The sequence below is a fragment of the Volvox carteri genome (assembly GCF_000143455.1).
Source record: "Volvox carteri f. nagariensis unplaced genomic scaffold VOLCAscaffold_1, whole genome shotgun sequence".
Lineage (NCBI taxonomy): Eukaryota > Viridiplantae > Chlorophyta > Chlorophyceae > Chlamydomonadales > Volvocaceae > Volvox > Volvox carteri.
In genome coordinates, this window is record NW_003307545.1 from 4,951,846 (window position 1) to 4,962,724 (window position 10,879).

Consider the following 10,879-nt stretch of genomic DNA (forward strand, 5'->3'; position numbering starts at 1 on the left):
CGGTTTCAATATCCAACCACCACCATCTGGTATATACAGCCCCTGGTCCAGGCCCTAGGCAGAACCAATCCTCCGCCACTGCTCTGCTCTGCTAAGTTTATAGATCTCCTGATTGTTGGTGAGAGCTCCCACTCCAGCCGCCAAGAAGGGCACTGGAGGAAAACCCGGTGTCTCATCTCACCCCAGCATTCGAAACCCCGACACCCCGACCTACTTCACCGGGGGGGGGGGGAAAGACGAACCACAAACGAGTGAAGCTGCTGCCAGAGCAGGGGGCGGGGACCAGCGGTGGGATCTGAACACACATCTTCCACATCTCTCCGATATATAGCTAGAGTATGTGCTGTGTGTGTATATATGTATGTTGTTACAGGGTGGTTAACTTCGCCAGCGGCCCCCTTTCCCGGGGCAGTCCCTGCTCTCCCCTGCTAGAGGGGCACCCTAATCCGTCACCCCATCCGACTTCAGAATGTATTCGTTGAGTTCGGCAACTCACCACCAGCATCCAACCAAATCTAGCGGATCAACGGCGCATCAACTTAGTTCCTGGTCAGCTCGCAAGTTGATATTATCACGTCCTACACCGTCCATAAGATGGGGGGCCACCTCCCATTTCATCACTCCTCAAACACCCGAGGAGCCGGCAGGCGGATTTGAACCCGGGTCGACTGGGTCAACTGGGAGCAGAAGTCAGGCCTTAACCTCTGCCAGCCGCCTGCCTATATATATATGTATGTATGTATGTATGTGCGTGTGCGATTGGGTTGACGAGAGAGAGTATAGTAGAAGTTGACAAACAGACACACAGACATACGCATACACATACATACAAATATACATACACACATACATATACACATATACCCACATAGCACATACTCCTTGCGGCGAGGAGGGGGGAAAACTTTGTGGGACGGTGAAGCGCCCACACCAACAGAGGGGGCGGACGGGAGGGTATTTCCCCCCTTTCACCATTCCGTACTACCATGACGTCAGCCAGCCCGGGGCACGATCCCCAGTGCGTTCACGCACATATCCGATACACAGTCGTACAACTCCCCCCCCTCGGGCCCCCCCCACCTGGTGCCTGAATGGCGGTGAGGGCCTCAAACAAGCACCACACGCGGGTGGGGGCGATGGGGCTGCGCCAGCTGCGGAGGGGGGAAGGGGGGAGGGAAGGGGGGCCCGGCAGGCAGTGAAGGCAGTGAAGGCAGTTTACATCCAGTTCCTAAACCCGCACACACACACACACACGCACACACACATACACACACCGGCTCACCCTACAAGACGCCCTCCGCCCCGGCCGTACACAATCGTCCTCCACATGACACAGCTGCTACTCCTGCTACTACTGCTGCTACTGCGGCTTCCAATACCGGTCAGTCTGTTGAGCCCGATCATGACCTCCATGTTTGCCGCGATGTGGTGATATAATGTCGCCGCGAGATCATGTTACCCCCGGCCCCCAAAACGCCCTGACGCGTGTGTGCACCTACGCCGCGTCAGTACACAGCGCCCGTACACTTACACATACACACACACACGTAGTGTCTTTACGTCAGCCTGGCGCCTCCCCTCCCGCACCTTCCCCCCCCGGGCCCCTCCCCTCCCGCACCTCCCCTGCCCTGACCCAACCTACGGGTGCATCGTGAACAGCACCGCCTTGCACTGCTTGATGACGCCTGTGGAGTCGTTTCGGTTAGTTGGATGGTTGGTTGGTTGGATGGGGGCGGAGAGTAAATCCTTGTGGGAGCAGCTAAAGGAAAGTGATGTAGCTGTAGCTGGGTGATGTAGCTGTAGCTGGGTGATGTAGCTGTAGCTGGGTGATGTAGCTGTAGCTGGGTGATGTCGCTGTAGCTGGGTGGTGTAGCTGTAGCTGGGTGATGTAGCTGTAGCTGGGTGATGTAGCTGTAGCTGGGTGATGTCGCTGTAGCTGGGTGATGTCGCTGTAGCTGGGTGGTGTAGTTGTAGCTGGGTGATGTCGCTGTAGCTGGGTGATGTCGCTGTAGCTGGGTGGTGTAGCTGTAGCTGGGTGATGTAGCTGTAGCTGGGTGATGTCGCTGTAGCTGGGTGGTGTAGCTGTAGCTGGGTGATGTAGCTGTAGCTGGGTGATGTAGCTGTAGCTGGGTGATGTAGCTGTAGCTGGGTGATGTCGCTGTAGCTGGGTGGTGTAGCTGTAGCTGGGTGATGTCGCTGTAGCTGGGTGATGTCGCTGTAGCTGGGTGGTGTAGTTGTAGCTGGGTGATGTCGCTGTAGCTGGGTGATGTAGCTGTAGCTGGGTGATGTAGCTGTAGCTGGGTGATGTAGCTGTAGCTGGGTGATGTAGCTGTAGCTGGGTGGTGTAGCTGTAGCTGGGTGATGTAGCTGTAGCTGGGTGATGTAGCTGTAGCTGGGTGATGTAGCTGTAGCTGGGTGATGTCGCTGTAGCTGGGTGGTGTAGCTGTAGCTGGGTGATGTCGCTGTAGCTGGGTGGTGTAGCTGTAGCTGGGTGATGTCGCTGTAGCTGGGTGGTGTAGCTGTAGCTGGGTGATGTCGCTGTAGCTGGGTGGTGTAGCTGTAGCTGGGTGGTGTAGCTGTAGCTGGGTGATGTCGCTGTAGCTGGGTGATGTCGCTGTAGCTGGGTGATGTAGCTGTAGCTGGGTAAGGTGTATTTATTTGGGGGGGGGGGTAACATGCCGCTGATCAGCTGCAACGACTGGGAGGGAAGGAAGAGCGACCCGCGGGGGGACCCGGGCTTCCTCGGGCCCCCCGTTAGTTCCAACACTCCCCCGCCAGGCATACAGACATACAGACATGCATACGTAAGGACATACCCGCAAAGTCGTAGTCCGGGTGGTCCTTGATATCTCCCGTGAAGTGCTGCAGCGAGGATAGCAGTGGTTGCAGCAGTAGCAGCAGTAGCAGCAAGTGTTAGCAGCAAGACAAATGGCCGCATGCAGCACTACAGAGCAAAACAGCTAGCAGCAGTAGCATAGCAGTAACAGCAGCAACAACAACAGCAGTAGCAGCAGCAGCAGCAGCAGTAGCGACGATGCGGCAGCACGGCCAGCCCCACCAACCGGCATGTGGACATGTAAGGTCCGAAGCAAGCCCATGACGTGCGGTGTGCAAATCACGCACTTCTCCCCTATCCCCTGTATATATGTATACATACATATCATATATATGCGTATACATACATACATACATACAGAGGCAGCCGGCTACGGTCGCGGTTATTGTCACGGCTGCCAATCGCTCTGCCTGCTCGGCAAGGCCCACGTGACACGATGCGACGTGAGACGGGTAGGTGCCACGTCCCAACTGATCCCCTTCCCCCCCTCCTGCCGCCTCCCCCGCTGCCCCCTGTCTGTACCCTGCGGCCAACATTTCCCTTCATCCTTTACGGGTATCGCTTGTACCTGAACCGCAACGAAAAATCGTCCGGCATCCTCTCCCCCTCCCCCCCGCGGACTCGAGCTCGGGTTTTCCCCCCCTCCCCCTTCCCAACATCCTCCCGAATGACCGCAGCTCATATCTCATCCCGCCACCTTTCCCTCCCTCCCTGCCTCTCTAGCCAGGCAGGCAGAGGCCTCTCTAGCCAACTCCCCCCCCACCCCTCTCCTGCCCCCCACCTGCGTCACCGCCAAGATATCCACCCAATAGAACCAAGGGATGAACTTGGCCCCGCCCTTGGTACCCGGCAGCTGGCAGTAGTGGTTATCCAGCATGGACACAAGCGCACCGAACTTGTAAGTCCAGGCGTGGCTGGCGAAGAAGCGGGCAGGGCCGAACACCTGACAACACGGGCGAGAGGATGGATGGCCGTGTGGCCGTGTGGGGCAGCACGACAATGCATAGACGATTGACGAAAAGACAAAACCGTAGACGGATGGGGGCGGGCGGGTGGGGGAACGGGGTGGACGGGGTGGCAGGCAGAAGAGGGAATCCTAAAATCCATCTCTGGGGACGCTGGCGGGCCCCCCCCCCGGGGGGGAGCGAGGTGGGTGGGTGGGGGGAGGTAAAGGGGAGGGGGTGAGGAGGATGCGAACGGACACACAAGCAAAATAAGGAATGGAATGGAATGGAATTTATACATTTCGGCGCCGACTCAGGACGTTTTGATGATTCACATGTCAGCTGGAGCCCCTAGTCAGCGACACTGGCATGGCTTGCCGAGTCCCGCTAAAGGATAATTTGGCCCCGGCGTGTGCTGTGTCAAGCACTTGTGTAGCTGTCCTGACTCCCGCTGTAAGAAGTGCTTTATGGACTGGAGGTACTGCCGAGGAGCGTGCGGCGGCGGCCGCACACGAGCAGCAGCGGCATGGTGGGAAGCCTGATGCTTAATGTACGGCATGAGCAGTATGTGGTACAACAACAGGGCGAGGTGGGTTGTACCTTACCTGACATGAGGCAAAACAAGGAGGAACGGGAGAGACCCAAATCGGGACATGGGGTTATGAATGCATTCCCAGGCTATTCAGCAACGCAGCGCGCTCGCGAGCAGAGTACCTTTTGTTCCTCGCCATCGACTACTTTCATGATTCCCGCGGTGCACCATGATTGAGTGTATTTGGGGGTCAGCTGCCCCCAAAGCATACATTCGGTGAAGCTGCGTTTCGCATGTAAAGTGGCTGGCCGAATGAATTGCTGGACCACCTGAGGCCATCCAAGGAACCGCAGCGATTAGCTGGTTGGCGCTTTCGACTCATCACGAATCGTTGCAGTGAATGCAAACTTACCTGGGCGGTTGTCAGGTCGCCCAAGCAGCCTGTGCCGCCGGGCACTTTCTCCTGAGCTAGCTTTCGAAGGAAAAAGGGATGAACAGCGCGCTGTGCTAGAGGAACCGGCTGAGGCATCGCCTATTCGGCACTCTTTGAGTGCTACCCTTGCAGGTGCTTTACACGTTTCTGCTTCTCGCTGCAATGGCGTTCAAGAGGGTGCGTCCCATGGAGTAACGAGTGACATGGGACGTGGAGAAAGAACTTCCTGCCCCGATCAACGCTGTTCAAACCTTCCCTGCCTACATGGAATTAGTTTAAAATGTGCAAAAGGGTAGAGTCCGTCACCGGCTGTGTGCATCGCCAGTACGTCCCTGTCAGCTCACGCAATGCTTACCTAGTCAAGCCAGGGTAAAGCCTTAACCTCTAAAGCTAAACCATGTAACGGGTTGCATAACACAAGGAAAGGTAATCCCGGACTAGCCCAGAGGCAGGAGCCGGATAGATATCATGGGTAAAAGAAAGCAATGAAGCATTAGAGTTGGATGCCTACAGATGTACCATGAGAAAGAGCGTCAATGTGCAAGCGATGACTAGCGATAGATATTTTAGTCGGACAGAACACGAAAAGAATGGCTACTACAACGCGCTAAGTAAAGCATAGCAAAGACGCACACGTTCATATTAAAGCATAACACAAAAACGAAGGACACCTCGCCTCGACTCGACTCCTACATCTGTACAACTGGGAGAGTCTAGCACCTCAGCACCAGTCAAGCGACAAAAGACACCAGAAGAAAACTAATGCAAATAAGTAAGGTAACTCGGATGTATATAATCAAGCACTCAATAACATGCGATGTTGTCGAAAAAGGTTCTGAATGTTAGCAGACACTTCCTACATGCGTTTGTCCCGCACATTCAAGTCTGCCACTTAAGTAGCTTATCATGCACGACCCATTAACACAATAATCTACACCGTCCTACTGCTGAGCGGTGACTTGGTGTCCTGGTGACCTGGTCTGTAGAGGTAGCAAGGTCGTTGCATTTTCCGTCATAGCAGCAAAGCTCTGACATGCCGCCCTTCCTGCCCAATCTGCAATTCGTTTTCAACGTCCCCATCCCAATACCACTTCAACACAGATGAAAATAGGGTTACGCACACACGAAAGCTTGTCCAAGGTCTGTGGACAACTGCGTGCAACCAGCGCCCCCTCTTCCATATCCATCGTCAAGCACAGAGCACTAATCGACCTAGTGAAAGTCTTCGAAATGTGCCGAGCGGGCCCCCGCTGATGCGCTTGTCCAGGGCACGGCAAGCAAGGGGGCCAAACTCGTGTAATGCACAGCACGTGTCGAGCGAGGGCGCTAACCGTGCCACAGCACTCGCACTCAGCGCGTCACGCGGCCCGAGGTCGGTGGCGACGATGCAGATTTGGCATGTCGTGAGCTGTGTGACCCGACGGCTCTTGAGGTTGTGTGCTTGTGTGTTGCCCGCCGAACGCAAAGAGTGCCAATGTCCATTCTTTTACGCGGCAAGGGTAAAGGGTCTCATGCGAGGTAGTTGGCTAAGCTGTGTCAGCTAACGGGCGTTAGTGCGCTCCTGCCTCCGCTGCCTTCACCCGGAAGACGAAGGACCCCTCGAGCACAAACACGCACACACACGCATATGTATACATATACACATTTCTGTGCTCCTGTCTCCCTTAATCGTATTCCCACGGCTCTGCCGAATCTGCCGTCCTTGCCGACCGTGCTTTGGATGGTTGGGAACGGGAAGCGGGGAGACCAGCTGCCAAGGGCCCTTACACTGCAGAAGAACGCAGCCCCAGCCAGCCATGGCCGCACGACTGCAGTCCACCGGCCGCCACGCCTCCACCGTGCGGCCCGCCAACGCCCCACCCCGCGGGCGACGCGCGCGCGACAGAACGACACCCAACACGCCACCAAAGAACTCCCAACGACCACCTGATCAGGCTCTCGCGAGGTGGCTCCTACCACCTGAAGCCCGGAAGATCCCCGGACTGAGCCCCCCTTGCGACAAGCACCGCCCATCCTGAGCTCCCAAAGCTCTACGACTAGGCGACTAGGCGGAAAGACTCGACCTCAACGAACCCCCCCTCCCCAACCCACCCCCTCCCGGCTGGCCGGCTGTCCAGCCGCCCCTCAGCGGGCGTCTGCCACTGGCCCGCCGCTGGCCGAGCCCGGCGCGGAGGTGTCTGTGGTTGACCGGCGAAGAAGGGAAAGAGGGGGCCGATGATAATCGCGAGTCCGTGGGGAAGGTGGTGGGCGGGAAACTGTCAGCTACGAGCTGAAGCTCTACTGAGTGAAAGACAGAATGCCTGTGACGGGAGAGGGCTAAGGCGCGTTATACTCGCCACTCGAATACGGTTGAACGACAGTCGCACAGAACCAGACTTAGAGGCGTCTCTCGGCAAGTGCCTCTGTATGCCCTCTCTGTCGCAATACCCCTGCGCCTATACGTTCTCGTCTGTGCTCCTCGTTCACCATGCCTACCTGCATGCGAAACCCTCTATAGTCCATGGCATTCATTTATGTGGAATAATTTATGTCTAGAAATCTAATCAAATGCTCATGAAATTTTGTATATACAGTTCAAGGAGCTCGGTCAGCTGACTGCTTGCTGCAGCAAGCACGCAACGGCATAAGCCGGTGCAACATACTCGGTTGCTCGATCAAGAACGGAGAAAACATCCAACATCATTTGCAGCGCTGAGCGCGGCTGTCGTCGTTCTTGGGTTACTGCTATTACTGATGATAATACCTGATGAGTTATCGAATGACTGTAGCTGTCGCGAACGGGTGGACCATTTGTTGCATTGGCTGTGGGATCGTCGCCGCTGCAGAAATGTGTTGCTGTGTTGCTGTGTGGACATGCCAGCGGTAGCAGTAGTGTCTACAGCCAGCAAATCAGGATACATTTCGACCGTAAACTCGTCGACACGCCTGCGTTTCCGCTGCTGGTTCTCATTGGTTGCAGATGTACCTGTTTTGACGATGCCATCAGTGGAGGAGATTATTTCAGGTATTAAGCAGCTGATGCACGGACAAGCGACCAATATACCGTTCATACATATTCATATTGCGAAGGGCACGGTATGTAAAAGAACATGTACAATGGTTCTTATTACTACAAGAGACTGCTCTGTATTGGTTCGCGGTTCGCAATCAGTTACTGGAACAATCCGTTTTGTACGCTTCGAAAGCTACTTAAGATACAATTCGAACGCATCAGTCATTCGATAACTCACCAGGTATTATCACCAGTAATAGCAGTAACCCAAGAACGAGGACAGCCGCGCTCAGCGCTGCAAATGATGTTGGATGTTTTCGCCGTTCTCGGTCGAGCAACCGAAGTATGTTGCACCGTCCCATGCCGTTGCGTGCTTGCTGCCAGAGCTCCTTGAACTGTATGTACAGATTTCATTAGCCTTTGATTAGATTTCTAGACATAATTAGTTCCGCGGAACGCGAACGGGAGCGGTCGCGGTGGGCATCCGTGGGGACGAGAGCCATCGGAGGATGACGAAGACGACGATGACGAAGACGACGATGACGAAGATGACCAGCGAAGCGTGTAGGCAGGATCGCCTAAATCGATACCAACTGAAAGGGAATGGACTCCGGTTCTGGTTGGGATGTCAAGATAGTTACACTGATGGCCGAGCGACTTAAGCCTGCTAACAACCTACAAGATGCAATACGATGACATAACAATCTAAACAACAACAACGACTTAATTAGTTATCCAGAGCCTAGGCGGCGCCGAAAGGTCGTACATTATCCCTAATCCAAATGCGTGTCCACGAGTCAAGTTAACGACTTAACAACTAACGCGAAAACCTAACAGCCCCCGCCTTTATTTGCCCCCGTTTTTATTACCTTCGCAAGTCATTTTCATCTGTGTTGTACACCGCTTTCTAGTCCGCCTACGTTCTGACCTGCGGACCACGTTAACCATGCCATCGATCTCACCGGCAGCAAGAATGATCATCCGCCCAGCGAAATGTGTTGCTATGAAGGTCGTGGAAATGGACATCTTACAGGGTGTTTCCACTTGGCCGAACACTAACACTAAGTTTGAATGTTCTTCGTCCTGGACTCGTCTCTCGTCGTTCTAAATGCATATATTGATACTACTAATGATAGTAGAAAATATTCATCAAACAAATTGGAGGTTGGGGCACTCCTGGCGGAGAACCGTAAGGCCTAGTGGAAACACCCCGTACACTAAGTCCACACTAGTCAGGGAACGAGCCGAAACTTGACCAGGTCTGCGGAAACTTTTCGTAATCGGGAGGCCCTTTGCGGAAAGGCTGCGGAAACTGCGGAAAGCTGCGAAAACTATAAAATGAATATGTAACGATGTTTTTTAGCTCTTCTCAGTGTGGCGATAACATGGACAGTCTGAAACCAGCTTGTGGCAGTGCGGTTCTGTCCGGTGGGATCTAGAGTCTGGTGGATTCCAATCGTGCTCGAAGGTAGAGCCATCTAAACGTATTACTGGGGGTGGCGGGGGCCAAGCGATCAACTATTGTGTGCCCACGCCCTTGACGGTGTTCACCCTGCCCCCTTCAAGCAGCCCGCCTCTCTTTGAACCCTGAGACCCCAGGCCTGAGCAGCCCTATCGTATACCACCCCCATAGTGTTGTTGGCTGACGGATTGCTCTGGGATGCTCAGAAATTGCCACTCGTATGTTACATGGGGTAAGGGCCCGGGCAGCCCTGAAACACTGAATAATAATCGTCTCCCTGTCCGTTGCGGAGCAGTGACATGTCTGCATGCCTACTCCACATACCCGTCCGGCATGTCTGCATGCCTCACGGACAAGTCTATGCTGACTGTGCATTAATCCAGTAATCGTCCAAACAATATGAATCCAAAATAAAAAAATCAAAAGGAATAAAAAAGGCGGGAGGGCTAAAGTATCTAAAAATGGCACCGCACAACGATAACTGCAACGACGTGGCTCTGTTCAACTTCAACCACGTTTACGGACATTGTGGAATCAATTATCAAAAACCCTTCTTCTGAGCAGAAACACAGTCAATCTCTATGACTTCGGCAGCCCCCAGGTCGGGGCCAGTGATTGTTGACATTTGACTTAATCTAATAACTCCAAAGAGTAAAACGCAGTCTTTAAATGGCAAACGCATGCCTGGAATCTGTTTTTCAATTTCCGCCGTACAGCAAACGCGGATATGCGGATTCTCTTTCCGCATTTCCAATCTGGGCTTCTCTGCGGAAAGCGTGACGAAACCAATTACGCAGGTTTCCGTTTCCGCAGGTTTCCGTTTCGGCTCGTTCCCTGACACTAGCGCACACTAAAGTTAATTGGACCTCAGACCTGCCATTAACTTTAGGACCTAGCACTAACTATTTGGCGGGCAACTTTTATGATCTGGATTGTCCCTTCTGACCATAGACTTTAGACGTAAGCAGCTATCTTTTTTCCTTCCTGCAAACGCCGCGTTGACTTGCGCACGCCCAACACCGACAGCCTCAGAACACCGCCATTTTGCAATGGAGCCCTCCTTCAATAACATTCAGCAAACATATACTACTCGTTTGCCTTCCTTTGCTGGCCGGCCGTTGCCAATGCACCTTGCGGACTTCATGGCGGACATCATGTCGCAGGCTGCGCCGCAGCGGATCTTAAATACGCGAATGCTTAACGCAGGTCACGTGCTTCCGCGACCTGTGTACATGCAGTCCCAGGCCGATTACGTCCCCTTGATGGACACCGCTCAGCCATCGGAGTACCTCCCGCTTTCACAGCAGGCACGTGTGCGCGCGTAGACTCCTGTCAATATCGTTTCTCGTGTCCATGTCAACGTTTCCCAGCCGCAGTCGGAAGAGTTGTTGACGCGTTTCTCCCCCTTTTCGCCCCCTGGTTTCTCCATTCCTTATGGCAGGAGAACTTCTTCGAGGACGACCAACTCACCAACGGCACCCCCCCACTCCGTCCCCAGCGTCTGGGCCCACAGTTCGCAGCGGCCGTCGGTGTCACACAGCCAAACCTTGTAGCAGCAACCAACGTACCCACCCAGCCCCAGCCTTCTAAGGCGCCCGCCAAGCAGTTTTCTCATCGGCGTAATGCCCAGCCAACAAATGGCTTGCCATCATTATCAGAAACAGCGGGGATCCTCTAGAG

General features: G+C 54.3%; 1 protein-coding gene across 1 annotated transcript in view; it reads right to left on the reverse strand.

Moving 5' to 3' along the window:
* VOLCADRAFT_120244 (uncharacterized protein) overlaps window positions 1–7,256 on the reverse strand; it is a gene marked incomplete at its 5' end in the record, with an annotated part of 17,591 nt that extends 10,335 nt beyond the window's left edge. The window contains 5 exons of the mRNA XM_002946233.1: window positions 1,081–1,151; window positions 1,643–2,633; window positions 2,817–2,862; window positions 3,618–3,779; window positions 7,221–7,256. Of these exons, the coding sequence (XP_002946279.1) occupies window positions 1,081–1,151; window positions 1,643–2,633; window positions 2,817–2,862; window positions 3,618–3,779; window positions 7,221–7,256 (1,306 nt within the window). The remainder of the gene's footprint in view (window positions 1–1,080; window positions 1,152–1,642; window positions 2,634–2,816; window positions 2,863–3,617; window positions 3,780–7,220) is intronic.
* Window positions 7,257–10,879: the final 3,623 nt, after the last annotated feature.